At 49.8% G+C, this 25,113-nt stretch overlaps 1 protein-coding gene across 2 annotated transcripts in view; it reads left to right on the top strand.

The window, feature by feature from the left end:
* Positions 1-358: 358 nt before the first annotated feature.
* The window catches only part of Obscn (obscurin, cytoskeletal calmodulin and titin-interacting RhoGEF), a 142,120-nt gene continuing 117,365 nt past the window's right edge, over positions 359-25,113 (top strand). Inside the window, exons 1-12 of one of the 2 annotated variants that reach the window (NM_001171512.2) lie at positions 359-1,340; positions 1,914-2,183; positions 2,774-3,034; positions 3,405-3,713; positions 4,007-4,273; positions 4,906-5,187; positions 6,093-6,293; positions 8,396-8,671; positions 11,938-12,213; positions 13,839-14,114; positions 20,800-21,075; positions 23,940-24,215. In NM_001171512.2, the coding sequence (NP_001164983.2) occupies positions 359-1,340; positions 1,914-2,183; positions 2,774-3,034; positions 3,405-3,713; positions 4,007-4,273; positions 4,906-5,187; positions 6,093-6,293; positions 8,396-8,671; positions 11,938-12,213; positions 13,839-14,114; positions 20,800-21,075; positions 23,940-24,215 (3,952 nt within the window). Of the gene's footprint in view, positions 1,341-1,913; positions 2,184-2,773; positions 3,035-3,404; positions 3,714-4,006; positions 4,274-4,905; positions 5,188-6,092; positions 6,294-6,888; positions 7,165-8,395; positions 8,672-11,937; positions 12,214-13,838; positions 14,115-20,799; positions 21,076-23,939; positions 24,216-25,113 lie in introns of both variants that reach the window. The other variant, NM_199152.3, reaches the window with a different exon arrangement.

Raw genomic sequence — 25,113 nt, 5'->3', positions numbered from 1 at the left:
TGTTCCCTCAGGAGTCAAGAGGACTTCCTAGTTTGGAATTTAAGGGACATCACTTTGGGTCGTGAGACTGGAGTTGGTCATAGAATGGAGGCACATCAAGGTAACTGAAGATCCTAGACTTTCAAGTCACAGAAAGGGGCCAATCTGAACTGCTGGACTTCGGAGGCACTTGAGTGGGTTGGGAGTGGAGGAGTAATGGAGACCTGGTGAGGAGGTGCCTACTTGGTTAAATTGGCCTCTCCTGGTGACACTGAACGAGGAGGAAGAGGGTAGAATGTGGTACAGGCGACTGGCTAGTCTCAACACCATCATGCCCTTCATTTCTTGTCTTTTGTAGTCCCCCAACCCCACTGACATAATGGACCACTCCTTCAGCGGAGCACCCCGCTTCCTGACGCGGCCAAAGGCCTTTGTGGTATCTGTTGGCAAGGATGCCACGCTGAGCTGCCAGATCGTGGGCAACCCCACGCCACACGTGAGCTGGGAGAAGGACCGGCAGCCAGTAGAGGCAGGAGCGCGCTTCCGCCTGGCCCAGGACGGGGATGTGTACCGCCTCACAATTCTCGATCTGGCGCTAGGTGACAGCGGGCAGTATGTGTGTCGCGCGAGGAACGCCATAGGGGAGGCCTTCGCCGCCGTCGGCCTGCGAGTGGACTCGGAGGGCACGTGTGCCGAGCAGGCGCCCCACTTTCTGCTGCGGCCCACATCCATTCGCGTGCGCGAGGGCGCAGACGCCACCTTCCGATGTCGCGTTGGAGGCTCACCACAACCTGCTGTGAGCTGGTCCAAAGATGGGCGGCGCCTGGGCCCACCCGATGCCCCCCATGTGCGTGTGGAAGAACACGGGGAGTCGAGCGCGCTTCGCATCCGTTCGGCAAGGCCTCGCGATGGTGGCACCTACGAAGTCCGAGCAGAAAATCCGCTGGGCTCTGCCAGCGCTGCCGCCGCTCTGGTGGTGGACTCGGACGCCGAGGTTGCCGGACCACCCGGCACCTCCACCGCCACGCTCCTGGCGCACCTGCAGCAGCGGCGGGAGGCCATGCGCGCAGAGGGCATACCCCCTTCTCCACCCGGCGCTGGCACGCGCACCTGCACGGTGACCGAAGGCAAACACGCGCGCCTCAGCTGTTTTGTGACCGGCGAGCCCAAGCCCGAGACAGTGTGGAAGAAGGACGGGCAGCTGGTGACCGAGGGCCGGCGACACGTAGTGTATGAGGACGAGCAAGAGAACTTCGTCCTTAAGATTCTTTTCTGCAAGCAGTCCGACCGCGGCCTCTACACCTGCACAGCGTCCAACCTCGTGGGCCAGACCTACAGCTCGGTGCTGGTGGTCGTGAGAGGTGAGCAAGCTTGTAGCCCCACACATGCGCAGGGCTGAAGCTCTTTCTGGACAACCCCCTCCTCCCCGCACCTCGTGCGTTCACTTGAGCACCAGCTGCGTTTCCAGGAGATGACCTGGTGCAAAGATCTGCTAAGGTCGCGTGGCTACATCCTGAGTTGGAGGTCTGAGCGGCTCTCTCCTTCCTCAAAACACACTGGCGATGATGGCCTCTGGCCTGAACCATCGTAAAGTCCCAGTCACTACCTCTACATCCCTCCCTGCACACCCCTACCTCACGTAGCGCCTGCTATTGTTTCTTCCGTGTTCCACTTTCTCCTCTTACTCTCCACTTTGTCCCATCAGCTCACCTATTCGACCATGTCCCTTCTTCATTTTTGGTCCCTTGGTCCGTTGAGGACATACTCCCCCCCCCGCCCCCCCCCCCAACTCCGATGATCCCTTGCCTCCTTCTATCTACTAGCTTCAGGTTCCCTGCTCTCTTTCCTCGCCACCCTCTCTGCTCGCTTGCCTTGTCCCTGGCCCTGCTCCTATCGGAGCCCTGCCATTGGTCCCTCTCTCTCACTGCTCTCAGAGCCGACGGTGCCCTTCAAGAAGCGGCTGCAGGACCTGGAGGTACGAGAGAAAGAGTCTGCTACATTCCAGTGCGAGGTGGCTCAGCCAGCTACCGAGGCGGCGTGGTTCAAGGAGGAGACCCGGCTATGGGCCAGCGCCAAGTACGACATCGAGGAGGAGGGCACCGAGCGCCGGCTGACCGTGCGCAACGTCTCGGCAGACGACGACGCTGTGTACATCTGCGAGACCACAGAGGGCAGCCGCACGGTGGCAGAGCTCTCTGTTCAAGGCAGGCGTGCGGGGCGGGGCAGGGCGCGGCCAGGAGTGCAAACAAGCCTGGGTGCAGAGGTGGCAGGCCTCTAGCCCAAGGGGTACTGATGACATCAGTTGAGTGTGGGCAAGAGGGCAGGTGAATGGGGCTGAGTTGAGAGGGACAGGGCAGAAGGGCCAGGATGAGGGACAGGCAGAGGGGGTAGGGCAGAGTGGATCTAGGATGTGGGGGTGGGGGTGGGGTCAAGTGGAGTGTGGGGGGTCAGGTTGACAAGAGGGTGCTCTCTGGAATTGGGGGGAAGATAGGTTGGGGTACAGTGATGGGGCAGATAGGGAAGAGGCATAGTGTACAAGCGGTTAGTCAGTAGGTGGGGAGGTGTGTAGTGGTGTGTGACTGGGGAGAGTTGAGGGAGGCTAGGGTTAGGGTTAAGCCTGGTTGTGTGTGTGTGTGTGTGTGTGTGTGTGTGTGTGTGTAAGAGTGAAGCAGGCGGGAGGATGGGGCTGGGTACATAGGAAGGTGGGTTGGAGGCCAAAGAATAGGGGGTGTGCAAAAGGAGTTTGGGGTCCACAGGGGCTTGTCTTACCATCTTGGCAATCTTCCCTCTCTAGGAAACTTGACCAGAAAGCTGCCTCGGAAGACAGCAGTGCGCACTGGAGACACAGCCATCTTTTGGGTGGAGCTGGCTGTCCCCGAAGGCCCTGTCCGGTGGCTACGGAACCAGGAGGAGATGGTGGCAGGGGGTCGGGTTGCCATCACTGCAGAAGGCACGTGCCACACACTGACCATCTTCCAGTGCACCTTGGAGGACATGGGTGAGGTGGCCTTTGTGTCTGGTGGCTGCCGGACGACCACCCAGTTCTGTGTATCAGGTAAGGGCCAGAAGGATGGTCTTTGGGTGGCTCTCCCTGCAGGGACACAGCTGCACCTGTCCTCGCCCCATGCTGTAGGCTTCCCTTACCAGTGGTGGTCCAAGGGTGGCAGAAAATTGTGGTCGTGTGTCCTCCACTCCAAGTTCCTCTCTTGAGAAGGGGACTTCCCACTGCAACTGGGTGGCAGCAGGTCTGGAGAAAGGCTTCTGAACCTATTGATGGTGGGTGGTACCATCCCGCCCACCAGAGCAGTGCCCAGGGGGAGACTCAAGGTCCATCAGTCATTCCCTTTCTGGTGACCCCAGGCTAGGGTCTGGCATGCTCTGAGAGATGCTCTCAGTTGGTGAGCTCAGCCTATTTTTCCACACAGCGCCCAGGAGGCCACCCCTGTACCCTCCTGCTGACCCTGTTGTAAAGGCCAAGACAGAGAGTTCTGTGACCCTCAGCTGGTCCGCACCACCCCATGGGGACCGCCCTGTCACTATTGATGGCTATGTGTTGGAGAAGAGGAAGCTGGGTGCCTATGCCTGGAGCAGGTGTCACGAAGCTGGATGGCTGGCCACAACTGAGTTTACCATCACTGGTGTGGCTGAGGAGGGGGATTTCCAGTTCCGAGTGTCAGCCATCAATCACTTTGGCCAGGGTCCTTACCTTGAATTTCCAGGGACCATGCACTTGGGTGAGTGAGTCCATTTAGTGACATCACAGGGGGCTGCCACCTGCCCTTGAGTTACCTGGCCCCAAAGCATGGTTCTGCCTCTAGGGGAGCCAGGATGATCTTAAGGGGACTCTCCGTGTAGGTTGGGAGATGTTGGGCATCCTAAGATAGTCCCACTGACACTGACCCTGTTCATAAGTCTCAGCGAGCTGGGCTTCGGCTACTACATCTGATTGGGGACTGGGAAGAGCAGGGGAAGATAAAGGCTGTACTACCTGTCCCCAACTCTCCCCTTAACGCTGCTTACTCTGCAGTCCCCATGCTGGCTGTAAAGACACCTCTGAAGGCGGTGGAGGCAGTGGAGGGTGGTGAGGTCACTTTCTCCGTGGACCTCACGGTGGCCTCTTCGGGCGAATGGTTCCTGGATGGGGAGGCCTTGAAAGCGAGCAGTATATACGTGATCCGTTGTGACCGCACCCGGCATATGCTCACCATCAGAGAGGTGCCCGCCAGATTGCATGGGGCACAGCTGAAGTTTGTGGCTAATGGCATTGAAACTAGCATCCAAATGGTGGTCCGAGGTAGGCCTGAGTCCCAGAGTCCCATTTATTTTTCCAGTGTGGTGGTGGGCAGGAGGGATAGTCTCTAGAGAAGGTTTCTAGGAAGATTTTTCTGGAGGCCATGTGATAAAGGGGGCAAGGTAGCTGGGTGGTTGGGGCTGTTCATCTCAGGCTGGCAGTTGAGGCTGGGCTTGTGTGTGTGTGTGTGTGTGTGTGTCTGTCTGTCTGTCTGTCTGTGTCTGTGTAAGATGCCTTGTGGTTGGACCACATCTCTCACTACCTCTTTTCTCATTCTCTCTTCTTCCTATCTCCTCTCTGTCTGCCTGTTTCTTTCTCGCCCCCATATCCCCCCCCCCCTACACTGGCTTTCCCCATGCTTTCTGTCTTTTCACTGGCACCTTGCGTTCACCTGTCCCTTCTCTTCCTCACTCCTCCCTCTGCCCCTCCCTTCTCTTGCCTCCCACTGACTTACTTTCCACGGCTGCTTCTTTGCTTCCAACCCACCCTTCCCCCCCCCCCGTCTCTTCCCTTTTATCTCTTTCTCTACCCTCATATCCCCTCTCCTCTCCTTCACTGCCTATGACTCCTTTTGCCCACCTTCTTGTGGTCTCTTTGTCCCTATTAACTTTCGTTTAACCACCCCTGACCTGTAGCGGCTCTGGGGCTGCCCAGCAGTAAGCTTCCTGCTGCGGCTGCCCGGGAGGTGCTGGCCCAGTTGCACGAGGAGGCACAGCTGCTGGCTGAGCTGTCGGACCAGGCTGCTGCTGTGACTTGGCTGAAGGATGGTCGTGAGCTGTCCCTAGGGCCCAAGTATGAGATGCAGGTGTCAGCTGGGAGGCGAGCACTGCTGGTGCGGGACGTGGCACAGGATGACGCTGGCCTCTATGAGTGTGTCAGTCGTGGGAGCCGCACTGCCTACCAGCTGTTGGTGCAAGGTGAGCACACGTGGGTGGTGGGGCTGGCATCGTGTCCTTGTGCTGCATCGTATGGTTCTGGATGTGTATTCTCTGTCCCGGAGCTCCAGGCATGGTCTGAGGGTTCTGGGCAGTGAGTGGGATAGCTGTTTTCTGACGTGTGTGTGCATGTGTGTGTGCCTGTGTGTGAGTCTCTGTGTGTGTACATATGTGCACACATGTGTGTGTGCGTGTGCCTTTGTATGTGTGTGTATGTGTATATGTACATACTTGTCCCGGTCTCCGCAGTCCTCGCCGCCCGCGGAGACAAGAAGGACATGGACACCAAGTGGGATTCACGCAGCAGCTTGAATCTCCTTTACTTGTTCTCCTTCTTGCAGCTTTTCTTACAACAACTCCCCTTACAACAGTTTCTCTTACTACAGCTAGCTTCTACTTCCGTCAGGGGCTAAACAACTAAACCTCCTATACTTGTGCCAACTGACCTCATCTAGCTCCACCCCACCTCATCCAATCAGAATTCACACATCGAGCTCAGGTCGGTCACCGATAGGTTGACAGGTTGACAGATTATGAGGAACAGTCCAGCCTGGCAGGCAGCCCACGCATGCAGCCTCACCACGCATGCTCGGGCAAGGCAGTAAACATCTTGGCCCATGCGGCCGCACCTGCTTCCCACACATACTAACATATGTGCACACATGTGTGTGTGTGCCTCTGTGTGTGTTTGTGTGTGTGTGTGTTTTAGTGGTGGTGGGTAGCTCAGTTCTATAGGAAGAAGGAATTCCTAGCTGTGGTTGGAACCTCTGGTCTAGGCGAGCATCAGCGCTCTGTGTGGTCTAAGTCTGGACACCTGCATCTATACCATGTAGGCTTCATACCTATTCATATCTATACCATGTAGGCTTCATAGCTTTTCTTCACAGACATAACAGATGGCTACCGTGACTGGGGCCCAGCAGGACCTCAGAAGCACATGTGCAAGTGTGCTGGGGCAAAGATAGCGAGATACTTGGGTTCCTCTTGCTACCGCTTCTTGCAGTATGACAAGGGGGTATGGCATTGGCTGGAGGCAGCTTTGGACACCAGGCAGGGCAAGGGTACCTCCTCCTGCTCCCTGCATGAAAGTGCTGTAGACTTCCAGCCCTGGCAGAGATGCACACCACCCTGCAGGGGACTGGTGCTCCTCACACTGGATTGTTGGGTGGGTGGGGTCCACATATATCTCCATAGACGACAGCTGTTTGCTTCCATTTCTTACACAGGCTCTGAAAACCTACAAATGTATACATCCTGTGCATCAGGATTCTTAGTAATATGCATGGCTGTAAGTTTGGCTGTATCCAAAAGAAAAATCATGCCATGGTCTGTGCCCAGTTGGCAGAGAAAGCTGGGAATGTGTTCATGAGTGGGGCCTTCCTCTGCTCTGTGAAAAGTGTTTCTGAAGGTGGGCAGACTAGGGAATGAGAGACCATTGTCTCTGCCTGTAAGGGACAGCCTGGTGATTTCCTGTGGGCCTTCCCTGCCATTCTGTTCTGGCCAGTGAAGGGCTGGACATCACATTCTCAGATTTAAGAAGAGCCACAGCCAAGCCACAGGCCAGGGAGGATCTTTGTGGCAGGAACTGGAGTTTCTCAGAGTCCAGGGTTTGCTAATCAGAATCTAGAACTGAGGAGCTTGGCAGGATCCGCTGAACAAGTGTCCTTGTCTAACTGTCCCCAGAACCCAAGCTGGTGTTTGCCAAGGGGCAGCAGGCACACAGCGAGGTGAAGGCAGAGGCGGGGAACAGCGCCACCCTGAGCTGCGAGGTGACCCAGGCCCAGACTGAGGTGACATGGTTCAAGGATGGGAAGAAGCTGAGCTCCAGCTCGAAGGTGCGCATGGAGGCCTCGGGCTGCTCCAGGAGGCTGGTGGTGCAGCAGGCGGGCAAGGCGGATGCTGGGGAGTACAGCTGCGAGGCCGGGGGACAGAAGCTCTCCTTCCGCCTGGACGTGGCAGGTCAGTCCTTTGGGACAATCCGCATATATATTTATAGTTTTTATATCTTCTTGAGTTTACTTATTTTTTTCTTTTGAGACACGGTCTCACTATGTAACTTTTGGCTGGCCTTGCCTAGAACTTGTTATGTAGATCAGGCTAGTCTCAAACTTAGAGATCTGCTTTTTTTTGGCCTCTCAAATGTTAAGATAAAGCCACTTATCGCCATACCTGGCTTATGAATTTTCTTTCTTTTTTAAAGTTTTTAAAGATTTATTTTATTATGTATACAGCATTCTGCTTGCAAGTATACCTGCATACCAGAAGAGGGCATCAGATCTCATTATAGATGGTTGTGAGCCACCATGTGGTTGCTGGGAATTGAACCCAGGATCTCTGGAAGAGCAGCCAGTTGCTCTTGACCCTAAGCCATCTCTCCAGCTCTCTTCCTTCCTTCCTTCCTTCCTTCCTTCCTTCCTTCCTTCCTTCCTTCCTTCCTTCCTTCCTTCCTTCCTTCCTTCCTCCCTCCCTCCCTCCCTCCCTCCCTCCCTCCCTCCCTCCCTTCCTTCCTTCCCTTCTCCTCCTCCTTTTTCTTCTTTTTCTTTTTCTACCTTCTCCTTCTTTGTTTTTTTGAGACAGAGTTTCTCTATAGCCCTGGCTCTCTTGGAACTCATGTTATAGACCAGATTGTCCTTGAACTCTCAGAGATCTGCCTGCCTCTACCTCCTGAGTACTGGGATTAAAGGCATGTGCCACCATGCTCAGCTGCTTATAAAAAAAAAGATTTATTTTATTTATATGAGTACACTGTAGCTGTCTTCAGACACACCAGAAGAGGGCATCAGATCCCATTACAGATGGTTGTGAGCCACCATGTGGTTGCTAGGAATTGAACTCAGGACCTCTGGAAGAGCAGTCAGTGCTCTTAACCACTGAGCCATCTCTCCAGCCCTATAAATTTCTTATTATGCCTAATTTATCAACTAACCTTTATCAGGGGCACTTCAGGCAAACCATGTATGTAGTATTTGGTGTTATCTGCATTTGAGGCACCTACTGCAGGCCTTGGAATGTTCTCTGGGTGGATAGGGAGACTGACTTTCCCTGTGCTTAGAGGCCTTAGGGCTTCTTCTGAGCATAGTGCAGAGCCTGGGTGACACTGCCCTCCAGGTGACCCATCCAGGGTCTTCCCAGTTGCAACTTTGCTAATCTAGACCATGCCTCTAACTCGACTGTCCCCATTTGTCCCCAGAACCCAAGCTGGTATTTGCCAAGGGGCAGCAGGCACACAGTGAGGTGAAGGCAGAGGCGGGGGCCAGCGCCACACTGAGCTGCGAGGTGGCCCAGGCCCAGACTGAGGTGACATGGTTCAAGGACGGGAAGAAGCTGAGCTCCAGCTCGAAGGTGCGCATGGAGGCCTCGGGCTGCTCCAGGAGGCTGGTGGTGCAGCAGGCGGGCAAGGCGGATGCTGGGGAGTACAGCTGCGAGGCCGGGGGACAGAAGCTCTCCTTCCGCCTGGACGTGGCAGGTCAGTTGGTTAGACATTTGACTATGTCACGGGACAAGCTGGAGGAAGTGTTTCAGTGTGGGCCAGGTGCTGGGTGTGTGGTACAGGCTTCTTGAGGGCACATGTTGGCTAGTTCGCCACAACTAACAAGTAACCCCAAACTCAAAGGCAGGAAGGAGCAGTATGCTTTTGTGTCCCCAGCCCATGGGGCAGGAGGTACCATGGTCTATACTGATGGCTCAGCTTGCATCTGATGTCTCCACTGGGATATCCCTGATGGAAGTGGCTGTATGGGATGAGAAGACTTTTATAGCAACGGGGCTGACCTCCTTGCTGTGTTTGGAGCCTTTGGTCTCCTCTTGTGGTCTCTTTTGCTTCACAGCAGCTTGTAGCCAGAGTGGTGGTCTCCATGAGGACCACGTGGGCCTCGTGTTGAGGTAACCAGGTCTTTCTCAGGGTGCAGGCGCGTTTGAAGCTCCACTCTGGGAGACCTCTGCTTGTGGTTTATTCAGAGTTGAGCAAAAGGCCCGCCTGGTTCTAAGAGCATAGAGAAGCAGACCCTGCTGTGGATAACAGGGTGGCACGTCCCGTCATGGAGGCACCTGGACATCGGGAGGCTGGACTCCTGTAGAAACTTTTTGACCTTTTATCACAAAGTCAAGGCTTTCTTTTATTCCTTGTCATCCTCTTATCTCTACCTCATAGTCACACAGGGCTTTTGTGCCCCCCAGCTATAACATTCAATGTTTCAATGTTCAAAAGAGGAATGATTGGGAATTAGAGTTCTGTCTCTGTCTTTCTCTGTCTCTGTCTCTCTGTCTCTCTCTGTCATTGTTGTGTGTGTGTGTGTGTGTGTGTGTGTGTGTGTGTGTGTGTGTGTGTGTGTGTGTGTGTGTGCGCGCGCGCACGTATGCACGAGAGAGAGCATGTGCATGCATCAGCTAAAATTAGTCACTTTTTGTTTCATTGCTTTTGGGGTCCTGTGTCAGTACACTGGCTAAAATATTCTCCCACACGTCCTTCTCATTGCTGCATGGCTTCTCATTTACTTGCTTAGGTCTTTGACACATTTTGAGTTTATGTTTAATTGATTCCTGTTAATTTTTTCTTTTCTTTTTTAATTTTTTGGGAGGGGACAAGGTCTCACTATGTAGTCTTGGCTGGCCTGGACCTTGTTATGTAGGGTGGGCTGGCCGTAAACTTACAAAGATGTGTCCAGCCCTGTCTCCGAAGTGATGGGATTAAAGGCATGTGCCACCATACTTGGCAAACGACTGTAATTAAAAAGGTGGCCTGCATGTGTGCATACCTACCACAGACAAGAGGTCCCTGGAGTTGGAGGTACAACCAGTTGGGAGCTGTCACATGGGTGCCGGGAACCAATCTCCAGTCCTCTGCAAGAGCAGCCCATGTTCTAACTGCTGGGCCATGTCTCTAGCCCAGGATGACAGTAATTTTTTTGTTTTTTGTTTTTTTTGTTTGTTTGTTTTTGTTTTTGTTTTTGTTTTTGTTTTTGTTTTTCTTTTTTGGTTTTTTGAGACAGGGTTTCTCTGTGCAGCCCTGGCTGTCCTGGAACTCACTTTGTAGACCAGGCTGGCCTCCAACTCAGAAATCTGCCTGCCTCTGCCTCCCAAGTGCTGGAATTAAAGGTGTGTGCAACAGTAATTTTATAGTTAGTTTTAAAACTGGGGAGTGGAACTCCTCCAGTTTTGTTCCCTTTTCTTTTAAAATTGTTTCATCTATTTTCTTTAAAGTTATTTTATTTTATACATATGGGTATTGTGCCAGAATATATGTCTGTGCAGCACATGTCTACCTGGTGCCCATGAAGACCAGAAGAGGGCATTGGATGCCCCGGCCAGTGTTCTTAGCCACTGAGCCGTCTCTTTCTTTTTAATTGTACAAAGTAAGGATGTATGGTTTATATGACCATACAGGCCAATTTTAGCAATATTACCATTTCAAGATGAAGGCTTCAAATCTGTGATGTGGTGTGGCTTTTCATTTGTTTATTTATCTGAATATGCTTAGCAAACAGGACTTACACTTGTGCATGAACTTGTTACTGTTCATTTTTTAGTATCATCCCAATGATGGAATTCTCTCTTAATTCTACTGTATTCCTTTGAAAACTTCATACCTGTATATATCTTGGTTACATCCACCCCCACTCGCTCCCTCCAGCTCCTCCTGATCCCACCCAACAGATCTCCCATTTCCTACTTTCTTTCCTTTCTCCCACGGAGTTCAGTCAGTGCTGCCCATGTGGGCATGTGTGCTCACGGTCATCCGCTGGGGCATGGGTGAACATGAAATGGGACATTACAACATGAAGACACTTTGTGAGGCACACAAGAGGCCCTGGCAACAGTGGTGATGCTCTCAGAGAAAAATGGGTCCTAAGCTCTCAATAGGCATTGGATGCCATTGGCCCCTTGGCTGACACACAGGAGGAGGCCTGATTTCTGTGCGTTCATCTTGTACTTGCAACCAGGCTGAACCTGCTTATTAGTGCTAAATTATCTCGTGAATCCCTGAGGATTTCTAGGTAATAGGCCATTGTTTCTGAAGATAGAGAGGCTTGTGCGTCTCATTTCTTGTCTGGATGCTCCTGTTTAGGTTACTGATTCAGTCTACTGACTGCAGGGCTCTCCAGGTTTTCTGTCTTCTCTTTCTCCTCTTGAATTAGATTCTTTGGAGTTTTTTCAGGAATTTGTTTGTTTGTTTTATCTAGGTAATCTTATTTATGTACATATGTATGTATGTATGCATGTATCTATTGATCTATCTATTAGTTTTGGTTTTCAAGATGATGAGGTTTGGGGAGAGGCAGTGTCTGTGAGCATGGAGAGGAGGCAGGGGCTTGTGAGCTGTTGCAGAGGGGAGTGGAACAACACCAAGGGGCACAGAGAGTGAGGAAGAGGGAGCTGTGATGTGTGGTATAGATGTGGGCAACAAGAAACAGAGAAACAATGATGATATCATTGAATGATGATTGTACTATGGTGGTATCCATAGTACCAAGGCAAACAACCATCAATGTCAAATTCCATACCCAGCTAAACTGTCATTCAGAAGTGAAGGCAAAATAACGCCGTTCCAAAAAGTAACTTCAGAGACTTTAGCCTTCATAAAAACATTCACTGAGAGAGTTGTCAATGGATATACTGCTCAGAGTAAAAACCTTAATCAAAAGTGACAGAATGGGGTTTTAGGGTCACCAGATTTTGGGATCCAAGGTGGACCCTAATTTAGTTATAGCAACTGTATGCCTTGTTTATTTGCAGAGCCCAAGATGGTGTTTGCCAAGGAGCAGCAGGCACGCAGCGAGGTGAAGGCCGAGGCGGGGGCCAGCGCCACACTGAGCTGCGAGGTGGCCCAGGCTCAGACTGAGGTGACATGGTTCAAGGACGGGAAGAAGCTGAGCTCCAGCTCGAAGGTGCGCATGGAGGCCTCGGGCTGCTCCAGGAGGCTGGTGGTGCAGCAGGCGGGCAAGGCAGATGCTGGGGAGTACAGCTGCGAGGCCGGGGGACAGAAGCTCTCCTTCCGCCTGGACGTCACAGGTGGGTGTCGAGCCACTGAATTAGTTTACAAATGTTATGAGCCTGGTTATGGCCAGGCAGGCCCAGTGTTTTGTCCATTGAGTATCATCTTTGCCGATCTCATCCCTGTGTCTGGTCCTGGTGCATTTGGCGGATGTCTGTTCATCTTGGCCAGGGCCTCTTGTGTGCCTCACAAAGTGTCTTCATGCTGTAATGTCCCATTTCACGTTCTCAGTGCCTGCTCAGCTCTACCACTGTTTCTTGGTGCCATGGACTCTGGTTCTACCTGTGTGCAGGGCTGAGGTGACCAATGTCTCTCTGCCTGAGGTCTCTCTCACAGCTCTCTGTGGTCTCATCCAGTCTCACACGTGGCATCTCTTAAAGAGAAATTTTAATTCATGTTCAATCAGGGTAAGGAGAAATTTTATTCACATGATCGTGCTGGCAACTGTATCAACTCTGAAGTCCGGCTGTGAGGGTTCATTTAGGCTCTCCCCGCCTTCCCCTGGGTCTAATGCAGGAATGAGAACAATAAGACCTTTCTCAGTCCAGTTATGCTTGGCCCAGAGATGTAAGGCATTGGGAACTCAGTGACCACCAAAAGTCAACCGGAGGCAATGGCTCTTGGTTTGCTGATTCATGCCAATGAAAATAAGAGATTTGGACACTAGTGGGAGAAAGGGAAGTGGGAGCAGGATTCATTAAGAGACATTAGGCAAACGTGAGAGAAACTACCCAGACTGGGAGGGGTTCCCAGAGTGGGAGGGGTTCCCCGAGGGGAAAAGGTATTGAACTTCTTTGTCTGGAAGTTTTTATAGGACTTAGGGCAGAAACTGGTCAAAGACTGAGGCAATTACATGTTAGTTAACCAGTTAGAACCCCACATCCTGTTCCTGACCTCCTGGTCCAACCAAAGAGATTGCCTGCATTGCCTGTCAGTTAGAGGGTTGAAATGCCTCCTCTGCCATCCCTGACTCTGACTGCCTGCTACCCATAGGTCACAGAGTTGGCAATGTCCTCTGACCTTGCAGGTGGCTCAAGTGATGTTATTCATACTAAACTCGCGGCTACCAAGAAGTAGTTGTAGTTGTTCTTAGTTAATTTCCAGTCTGTGGGATGGTCAGGAGTGACTAGTGACTTAACTATTCACCATGGGCCCTTCTCCCTTATAACCTACATAAGCTAGCTCAAGCAGGCTGCCCTATTCTATGACATTATCTAGGCCCAAGCACACGATGACACGATGATTTGTGGAGTGCTCTGTGTGTGTGTGTGTGTGTGTGTGTGTGTGTGTGTGTGTGTGTGTGTGAGAGAGAGAGAGAGAGAGAGAGAGAGAGAGAGAGAGAGAGAGAGAGAGAATGCTAGGTAAGGGCGGCTCACTTGGCAACAGTGAGTTTCTATTATCAAGTTGCGTTTATTCATAGTCTTTCACCAGTGATTCTGCTCTTCTTGAACTGCTCCTGAGGCAGTGGTGGAATGTGTGGATGAATGTGGTCTTATGCTGAGAGGTCCAGGGCCTTTTTGGGGCTCAGTGAGTACAGAGCCTGGAGGGTGTTCATCACCCACAGCAGCCTCCTCCAGGTCTTTCTCTGTGTGACTTTCATGACTCAAACCATTTCTGATTCCATATCACTATCTGTCCCCAGAGCCCAAGCTGGTGTTTGCCAAGGAGCAGCAGGCACGCAGTGAGGTGAAGGCAGAGGTGGGGAACAGTGCCACACTGAGCTGCGAGGTGGCCCAGGCCCAGACTGAGGTGACATGGTTCAAGGACGGGAAGAAGCTGAGCTCCAGCTCGAAGGTGCGCATGGAGGCCTCGGGCTGCTCCAGGAGGCTGGTGGTGCAGCAGGCGGGCAAGGCGGATGCTGGGGAGTACAGCTGCGAGGCCGGGGGGCAGAAACTCTCCTTCCGCCTGGACGTGGCAGGTAGGGTTTATTTTATTTTATTTTTTTAATGTTCTATAGTGTGCATATAAAACATTAAGGTGAGACACTGCTGTCTTGTGACCTCTGTGTTTTCTGAACTTCACCTCTAATCACTGCTAGAGATTGCGGGACATATTCAGGTGCCTTGGTTTTGTGAAATGTCTCTTATTTTTAAAAGATTTTAAACTTCTCAGCAATTTTATGAGGGAGGATCCTGACTCTTTCCATTTTAAGATGAGGCACAGATGGGCTTTGACTCACTTTGCCAGACAGTTGCAGAGCCATGATCTGGGTTGATGTCAGTTTCCCCCTGAAGACCTCTGCTCCACTGGCGTCAGCTGTAGCAGGTCTCTGGGTGTGTGAGTTCTCGAAATTTCTTTTTGTTTGAAAACACTGATTTTTGGCAGTTGTGCTGGTTGTTTCATGTCAGCTTGACACCAGCCAGGGGCATTTGGGAAGAGGGGCACTCAGTTGAGAAATGTCTCCATAGGATTCACCAATCCTATGTATGTATGTATGTATGTATGTATGTATGTATGTATGTATGTATGTATGTATGTATGTAGGCAGGTCTGTGGTTCATTTTCAGAATTAATGATTGATGCGGAGGCCCCAGCTCACCACGTGGTAGTAATCCTGGGGTATTTAAGAAAGCAGGTAGATATAGGAAACATATGTACAAATCAAACTTTTGCGACCCAGACCTGACTGTTTAGTGTGAGCTTTGACGCCCCAGACAGCTCAGTGGAATGCTGGTGTTAGTAATACGGCCTGTCCTGAGCGCGAGGCTGGAGCTGGCGATACCTGTGAATGGATGCCTGTTTCAGTGGCACTGGCAGATCCTGCATGCAGATTAGTATCCCTAGAGAGGAATGAATAGGATCTGAAATCGTTCTTAAGAGAAGTGGGGAGTGGCATGGGGTCACCAAGTGAAAGGCAGATCTACTTTGAAATGATTCCCGAAGTAAATTGTTGGAAAAAAACATTGCCAGAGAGTCCTCTCGTGGAGAACTTGGAAATTGACCTGAGTATGTATCTTCATTTTAAAGAGGGATGAAAGAATCAAAGAACCATGGGCTGATAGCAGAACTGGATTAAAGATCTTTCTTTGAGAAAGGGCTATCTTCAGAAATCTTGAACTTGAGTGACCTTGATGGACAGTGAAGAACTCACATGCAACATCCCAATAAATAATTCTGCCTAGTTCTATACAGCGAAAGAAAATGAAAGCCCTGTACACAAATGAAAGACAGAAACAGGCTGAGCAAGCCACAGGACACTTCTCCTACCTCAGGCTCCTGCCCCAAGTTTTTGCCCAACTTTCCTTCATGACAGACTTGACCAGACACGTAGGCTGAAACAAATTCTTTCTTCCCCACATTGCTTTTGGTTGTGGTGTCTTACAGCAGTAGATTCCTTGAGTCAGACAGCAGGAATACAGCAAAGACCCCATGCAGTTTGCTCGATATTGGGGTTCAGAGCATCTTGAGTCTGTGGGTATCTTGGTCTTTGGCTCTTTTGTCCCATCTGTCCCTGGAAGGACTCCTGTTACACTGGCTGACCCGTTCATGTTCTTGTGCTCCGTCATGTTTCTCTCTTTGCTTTAGTTTGAATTTTTTCTTTTGATCCACCTTCCAATTCACTAATTTATGTTTTAGTACACACAATGCCAATACCACTGGAAGTAGGTTTACTTTCATTTGCTGCATTTTTAAACTTTATAATTTCTGTTTGACTTAATAGCATATATGGCTGACAGATTTAGTGACTACATTGCCATCATGTATGCATCTCTCATACACATGCATACACATACATGTGCACACAGATACACACTGATACACATAGATACACAGAGACACACATAGTCACACACAGTCACACATATTCACAGACACATACAGACACACACACAGACATATAGATACACAAACACAGACATACAGATACATAGGTACACAGATACACATAGATATACACACAGCCACACAGACACACACATTTTATATATATATATATATATATATATATATATATATATATATATATACACACACATACAGACACACAGATACACAGAGACATACAGTCACACAGACACACAGACACACACAGTCACATAGATACACAGACATACAAACATGTAAATATACAAACACAGACACATAAACACACAGACACATAGACACACACAGATACATAATCACATAAACACACACACATACATACATACACACACATAGACATATAGATAGGCACACATAGACTCACATAGACACACAATCACATAGACACATAAACACACACATAGGAACACACAGACACACACACACATAGACACACAGTTACATAGACACAGACAATCATAGACACACATACAGACACACACACAGACACACAGACACAGACACACACACACACACATTTGGTGTCAAACCCAGGGCCTTTTCCATCCTAATTACATCCTTAGTAATTAGGACAGCACACTCTCACCCACATTCACAGGCACACACAGACACACTCAGACATATAGATACACAAACACAAACATACAGATATATAGACACACAGATACACATAGACACAGTCAGTCACATAGACACACATTTGTGTCTTTTTGTGTCTCTATGGCTGCACCCTCGTCCAGTAGTGCTAATGAGTGGTGTGACTGTTCCTGAAGGTGGACCCCCATGACATCACAACCATGACATCACAACCTCTCACTTGGCCCTGCCATTTTTGCAGTTGGGGGCTTTTCTCATATCCATTGCTGTCCTGGTGTGACAGAGAATTTCTTTTGTATTGACTTCTGCACATTTTATGCTCAGACTCTATTATGGTGATGTCCCCTAGTTCCAGAGCAGGGAGCAGCTCTATTTGCTGGGCAGATGGGGAGCACTCAGTATCAGAGCCATTCCAGGCCTGCTGTAGTTTGATCAGCCTTGCCTACCTCTCTTGGAGTCCTGGGCATAGTCCTCCAAGGAGTCCTGCAGTCATGCTCCCGCTGAGGTGTCCACAGCAGAAAACACACACACATAGACACATACACAGACACACATAGACACACATACAGACACACACACAGACACACAGACACAGAAAGACACACAGACAGACACACAGACAGACACACAGACAGACAGACACACAGACACACAGACACACACAGACACACACACACACACACACACACACACACATTTGGTGTCAAACCCAGAGCCTTCAGAGGTCTTGCTGGCCTCTGCTCTGTCTGGATGTTTGGTTTCTCACATAAGCGCATGTGCATGTATTTGGTTCCGATTGTGTTCCGATGGGGAGACATTTACAGGGCCCCAGTGGGAAGGGGGCTGTGGATCTTCCAGCCTCATCAGTAGCTGAGTGCAGTGTGCCAGGTCTTGTGGGACTGGAGTGGTTCCTGTGAGAGTGGGCTGTCCTGAGTGAGCCTGGCACCTCTCACGTCTCCTTTCCTCTCCTGTCACTGTGGTGCCACCTCCCATGGGTCCTCATCAGTGCCTAGCTGCTGTCAGGGCTGTTTCCTTCAACTTTGGAACTGTGAGCTAAACAAACCTGTTTGTTTATTTCAGTGAAGTACCAGTCTTGGGCATTTTGTTATAGCAACAAAATGACTCAGGTGGCTGTGTAACCTTTATACCACAGGCTTTCACAACCTTTCAGCCACAGGGGGGAATGTGCTAGTGTGTGGGCCTCAACTATCTTTGTTCACTGGGGTTTGGTAGCATAAATTTGAAGTCTATCTATAGGAGATGTCAGCCATTTCATTGATCCTTCCTCTGTTTCTTGGTTTATTAACTTTTTGAGCCAGGGTCTTATGTATCCCTGGCTGGCTTTGAACTCTCGAAGCTCCTATTTCTTGGAGAAGCCCTGAGCCTAGTCCCAGGTTTGGGTTTCATTGTCACACTCTAGTCAGCATGAAAAAGCAGGGGTTGGGGAGCCAGGGGTGACAGACACCTTTTTGAGCACTCTCTGTGCCACAGCCCAGGTAGCCACTTTCTTGCTCACGGGTGCAGATCTCTGGTACTTATCCCTCCGTGTTCTACTTGTCTGGCTGAGAGTCACAACCCACCAAGGTCTTCTACTGAGTCTAGGTCACCTGCTTCCTCTACCATGCCAACACGGATAACATCTTTATTTCCTGGACCAGTGTGCTCTGGTCTGTATTTGTGCCCTGCCTATGAGAAGATGAAGCGTGGTCCTCTGCTGTTCACTGCAGACCTCCCAGCTCTAGGCCCCCAGGAGGCCTCTGCTCACCTGGGCTGTGGTGGGGACTGAATGAATAGTGAGTCCGTCTGCAATCACTGAGGCCCTGCGGCCGTTTGTTACCGTCAGTTTCCCGTGTTGCATGTGCCTTTGAAGATTTTACGCTAATGGAAAAAAAATTACATAGTTTCCTATGAACATCGTCTTAATAAAATAGTCACTTTAATTTTAATGTAATTAAATTACCTTTTCAATTTAAGGACGAATCGTTTTAATTTGAAACGAAGGCCTCTTATAGACACAGAAGTGAGCAGGATCATGGAAGCTGGTGTTATATGACATAGGATTTCATTAATGTCTTAGTTAGGGTTTTACTGCTGTGAAAAGACACCACAACCAAGGCAACTCTTATAAGGACAACATTTAATTGGGGCTGACTTATAGGTTCAGAGGTTCAGTCCATTATCATCAAGGCAGGAATATGGTGGTATCCAGGCAGGCATGGTGCAGGAGGAGCTGAGAGTTCTACATCTTCATCTGAAGGCTGCTAGCAGAATACTGCCTTCTAGGTAGCTAGGGTGAGTGAGGGTCTTAAAGGCCACACCCACAGTGACACACCTACTCTAACAAGGCCACATCTTCTAACAGTGCCACTTCCTGGGCCGAGCATATACTAACCATCACATTAGGGATGGACGAAGCATTGGATGATGACAATGGGGATGGATCTGGAGAACTTGTTAACTAACTGCAATCTCTGAGAGCCGCACAGAGCCTTTTATGCTGACGTTCCCATCACCAAAGATGTGTATCCAAGGATCTTTTAAAAAGACATTTACATTTCATTCATGCATATGTATATCTGCCTATATATAGGTATGCGCACATGATGGGCTAGGAGGCCAGGAGAACGTTGTGGACTTACAGGCAGTTGTTAGCCATCCACCATGGGGGTCTTAGTTACTTTTCTATTGCTATGACTAATCACGGTGATTAAGACAGCTCGGAAAAGAAAGCATCTAATTGGTCCATCACGGTGGGGCAGTGTGGTAGCAAGTATGTTGGCTGGAACAGCTGAGAGCTCACATCTTGATCGTAATCAGAGGGCAGGGTGAAAGAGGCACACCGAGAAAGGTGGGAGTCTTTTGCAACCCCAAAGCCTGCTAGTGACGCACCTCCTACAACAAGGCCAAACATCCTCGTCCTCCCCAAACAGCTCCACCAACTGGGGACTAAATATTCAATCTTATGGGGGTTATTCTTCATCAAACCACCACAATGAGTGCTAGGGCCTGAACTCTAATCCTCTGTGAGAACGGTTTGAGTTCCTAACCATTGAGCCATCTCCCCCAGCCACCTGGGTATAGTTATAGCAGCTTTCCTGATTATATCTCCAGGCAAACAACCCAGATGAGCTGTGAGAAGGAAGAGAAAAAGTTGTTCAGTTGTGGTGTTTACTCAGCACAACCCTATGTAGCAGCTTAAAGGAACACATTTCTGCTCTTCCTCTCCCCCCCCCCCTCCTTTTAAGGACAGGGTCTCACTATGTACCCCTGGCTGGCCTAGAACTCACAGAGATCTGCCTGCCTCTGCCTCTCAAGTTAAAGTGTGCACTACAATGCTTGGATTACATGAACAAATAATATACAGTGTGAGTGGGTCCTCCAGACAAGTCAACGGAAGCACACAGACCCACCATAATATAATATAATACATGTGAAGACTTTGTGGTCGTCTGACTCTCCCATTCTGTGGTTCTCACAGAGTGCAGTCACACACACAAGACAGCTATCATGTGGCTGAGCAACACTACCTTAAGGGACCATCATGGTTATCTTGGGGTTAGTCACTGAGTAGAGACGGCATCAGCACAGAGCGAGTAACTGGCCTAACTGGTATGAACTCAAAGCCCAGGGAGAAGTGACTGATGGTGACAGAAGTCAGAGTAGTGGCTGTGCGTGAAGTGTGTGTGTGTGTGTGTGTGTGTGTGTGTGTGTGTGCCTGTGTATAGGCAATCTGTGTGGATGGGAGCTGGGTTGCTTTGCTCTTAGGTATGGGTCTATAGGGAGAGGAACATATGAGGCTCACTGAGATTAGCAAGTGCTTGTGCATACTTTATGTGTAGATAAAACCATCAGGGAATGGAGGCTGCAGAGCACACAGTAGGCCAACTCTGGGAGCAATAGAATCTGCCATGAACTTGGCAGAGACAGTAAACTCACAGGTAAAGGTGCCAGAGTAGCTCAGCCCCTTTCCTCTGGCCTTGAAATTACTCTTGAGTGAGAATCACTTCCAAATGTTCACCTGAGCCCCTGAGACAAAAGTCCCAGTTGTGAAGACATGTCTCAATAATACTGGACACCTGATGTCCTCAAGGACACAGTTTATGGAGCCCTGGAGAGTCAGTGTCTATGACATAGGTCCCATATGGTATCTCTCACTCTATGTCCCTAACTTCTGTCCCCAGAACCCAAGCTGGTGTTTGCCAAGGAGCAGCAGGCACGAAGTGAGGTGAAGGCAGAGGCAGGGAACAGTGCCACACTGAGCTGTGAGGTGGCCCAGGCACAGACTGAGGTGACATGGTTCAAGGACGGGAAGAAGCTGAGCTCCAGCTCAAAGGTGCGCATGGAGGCCTCGGGCTGCTCCAGGAGGCTGGTGGTGCAGCAGGCGGGCAAGGCGGATGCTGGGGAGTACAGCTGCGAGGCCGGGGGACAGAAGCTCTCATTCCATCTGGACGTCACAGGTGGGTGTTCAGGTATCAAGGCTGCTTTTTTTGCATGTGATGAGAGATGGGCGAATGGCCTAGATGATCGTGTCTCTGCAGATGCCCCACTTTTCTCTGTCACACCATTTTCTTCATGCTGGAATGTGCAGGAGAGAGGAAGGGGGTTGGGCTCCACAGTCGCTCTTGAGGGCACACGCCCAGCGACCTAGCATGTCCCCCTAGACCCCTAAATACTAAAGCTACCTCCCAATGGCCCCAATCTGGGGACCAAGCCTCTGACATGTGGGCTTTTGGGGAGAATTTTGGATCCAAACAGCACATCCAAAGAAAAGGTAGGAGCCTTTGCCTCAGCACCTGTTAGAACATGCTAAAACTAAGTAGTCTAGACGTGGTCGTCTTTGTGCAGGGAAAGGCAGCCAGACTTAGGGAGCAGAAATGCCCCTCACAGCAACGATTCCCTTACCCCACCCATACCTCTCCTCCCTCCTCTGGGACTCATGGAGGGGCTGCAGACTGTGTGATTGTTTTGTGGAAGATTTTGGACCATTCATCTCTATTGCAAAAACACTGCAGCAGTAATCACTACATTCAACGCCAACTCCGGCTGAGTCCCTGACTTAGAATAGAAAGAGAAACACGAACCCTCAAGGTGGCACGCAGATGTTTCTAAGATTCCACTTAAGGAGTGGGTTCATTATTTTTAGCCAACGTGTAGTGGTACACAGCAAGGTGCAGTGTGGAATCTGATAGCATGTTTGTGATGTGCACCGATGTGCACTGATCAAACTCTGGCAGTCAACATCTTCACTTCCTCTGATGTCTATGTTTATGTGTTGGAAACATTGAAAATCCTCGCATGTGGCTCTCATGGAGTACTTAAGTAGTTACTCTAGGGTACAGGAGTACCCAGAACTTACAGAATGAATATATGTGGCAACGGAACATAATTCTGGAACACATACACTGTACTATGCTGGGAATGAGACGCAGAACTCTCTCTCTCTCTCTCTCTCTCTCTCTCTCTGTTATGCTGAGAATGAAATACAGAGCTCTGTGCATTCTAAGCACAGCCTTACTGCCAAGTCACCCTAGTCCTCAGGGATGAATTCTTTATCAGAACAAAACCCGTGACCACCACAGAACACATCTGAATACACTGAAATTGAAAACTGTGGTTTAGTCTGGTGTGATGGTTCAGCAGGTAGAGGTGCTTGCTGAATAAGTCTCATGACCGACCTGAGTTCAGTCCCTGGAACCCACGTGTGTAAGGAAGAAGAGAACCAACTCCACAAAGTGGTCCTCTGGCCTCCACCTGCAAGTGTGGAATGCCTCCTCCCCCATATCACACGCAACAATAATGCTAAGTAAAAATATAAACCCAGGGATTTCAGCAGAGCCTTGCATAAATGACAGAAGACAAACAACGAAACATGGGAAGTATCTGGTGGTGTGTGTGGTTGTCAGTCCCCTAGTGTGAAAATACACACAGAGATCCTAAAGTGCGTGCCTAGAAGACAGTGCTATTGAAATTTAGACTGGGGCTGGAGAGAATGCTTAGTGGTCAAAGCACTGACTGCTCTTCCAGAAGACACAGTTTCGATTCCCAGCACCCACACAGTGGCTCACAACTCTCTAACTCTAGTTTCAGGGGGCCTGATACCCTCACAACAGTCAAAACATGCAGGCAAAACACAATGCACATAGAATAAAAATAAAAGGAATTATTCTTAAAAATTGGGCCAAAGTTCTGCCTAGTGACACCAGAAAGGAGCGGTGTGGTGTATGTCAAATTGTGACGGTCATTCTTTTTATCCTGAGTAACACACCATGGGGTTATTTACCCACTGTCCTGTATGGCTCTACAATGTATGGAAAGTTCCAGAAATATTCAGATACATCAGGGTTGTCAGGGAACCTCATCACTACTGTTCAGTTGTCCTTATTTTAATTATAATGGCCCAGAGTGTGCCCTTTTGTTATACTATATTGCTTTACTTTTTCTATTTTATCATTAATTGTTTTAATTTTTTGTTTGTTCATTTGCTTTGAGGCAGTCTCTCTACATAGCTCTGGCTGTCCTGGAACACACTATGTGGACCAGGCTGGCCAAGAACTCATAGAGTCCACCTGCCTCTGCTACCCAAGTTCTGGGATTAAAGGTGTGCACAGCCACAGGGTCTAATTATGTAGCCTTAGCTGGCCTTCCTGGAACTTTCTTTCTTTCTTTCTTTCTTTCTTTCTTTCTTTCTTTCTTTCTTTCTTTCTTTCTTTCTTTCTTTCTTTCTTTCTTTCTTTCTTTCTTCTTCTTCTTCTTCTTCTTTTTTTTTTTTTTTTTTTTTTTTTGGTTTTTTGAGACAGGGTTTCTCTGTGTAACCCTGGCTGTCCTAGAACTCACGTTGTAGGCCTCAAACTCAGAAATCCACCTGCCTCTGCCTCCCATGTGCTGGGATTAAAGGCATATGCTACCACGTCCAGCTCTGGAACTTTCTATGTAGACTAGGCTAGCCTCAAACTCACAGAGATTTGCCTTTCTCTGCTTCCTAAGTTCTGGGATTAAAGCCATGTACCACCACAGCTGGCTTATGAATTTCTTACTTTGCCTAATTTATCAACTAACCTTTATCAGGGGCACTTCAGGCAAACCATGTATGTAGTATTTGGTGTTATCTGCATTTGAGGCACCTACTGCAGGCCTTGGAATGTTCTCTGGGTGGATAGGGAGACTGACTTTCCCTGTGCTTAGAGGCCTTAGGGCTTCTTCTGAGCATAGTACAGAGCCTGGGTGACACTGCCCTCCAGGTGACCCATCCAGGGCCTTTCTGGTTGCAACTTTGCTAATCGAGACAGTGCCTCTAATTCTGAGTGTCCCCCTTTGTCCCCAGAACCCAAGCTGGTGTTTGCCAAGGAGCAGCAGGCACACAGTGAGGTGAAGGCAGAGGCGGGGGCCAGTGCCACCCTGAGCTGCGAGGTGGCCCAGGCCCAGACTGAGGTGACATGGTTCAAGGACGGAAAGAAGCTGAGCTCCAGCTCAAAGGTGCGCATGGAGGCCTCGGGCTGCTCCAGGAGGCTGGTGGTGCAGCAGGCGGGCAAGGCGGATGCTGGGGAGTACAGCTGCGAGGCCGAGGGACAGAAGCTCTCCTTCCGCCTGGACGTGGCAGGTGGGTGTTGTGATACCAGTTTGACTTGTGTTGAGGGAATTAGTGGATCAGATGCATGGCTTCCCACTGGGTTCTTTTTGTGACACTTGGTCTATTACTATTTTGTGTCCTGCCATTCTATATTCGTGGGCTCAGTGAGGCAAAATGGTCAGGGGCAGGCCCTTCTTATACACCTGAGTGCTGTCCACATATTGTTACTTAACTGTATGTTGCAAGAGCCTGCTCACAGCCTTTTGGTTGGTTCTGTTTGAATCAGTTGGTTCTTGGTTGTAAGGTGCCCGTGTGACCTTCACCTGGGAAAGCGATCTTCCTTGGATGGGAAATACTGTGTTGTTTGTCCATGGCCTGAGCTGTTTGAAACCCACTGATTCAGGGTGAGAAGAAGCCACAGGCCAGACACTTGTCATATCTGTTACTGTCTCAAGACTTTCTTGTATTCTCAGCTTTTGCTTCCTTACAGTCTCTTTCACTCCTTTTCTGGGGAGTTAGAAGATGCCTGTAGGGAAATGCCTGTTGCTGGACGGGCACACAGCTCTGGTGATGTGTACAGAGTAAAGACTGATCACGTGCTTTGACATCCACTAGTCAGGATGGATGAGTCTGTCAGCCTTGCCCTGTGCTCCCGCTGTTTTATTTTTTTACCAGAACATTCCATCATTAGCCCTCGGAAGCTGATGTACAAGCTAGTTGATGTGGGGAACTGTTGATGTGGTGTGCTGCCATTTTGCTGTGGCCATCTCCCAGCGACTGGAGTGCTGTACATAATCTCAGTACGTCCCTGGTGACCGGGTGTCACGGGTCCTCTGGCTGGTGCATAGAGATGGCTGAAGCGCACATGCATTTCCTCTTATTAAGAGACTTAACGCTAAGTCACTTGAGGCGCCACTCCTGCTGTTGT

The sequence above is a fragment of the Mus musculus genome, chromosome 11 (assembly GCF_000001635.26).
Source record: "Mus musculus strain C57BL/6J chromosome 11, GRCm38.p6 C57BL/6J".
Classification (NCBI taxonomy): domain Eukaryota; kingdom Metazoa; phylum Chordata; class Mammalia; order Rodentia; family Muridae; genus Mus; species Mus musculus.
Note: the sequence above shows the minus strand (reverse complement) of the source record. Positions and strands in the feature narration are given on the sequence as shown.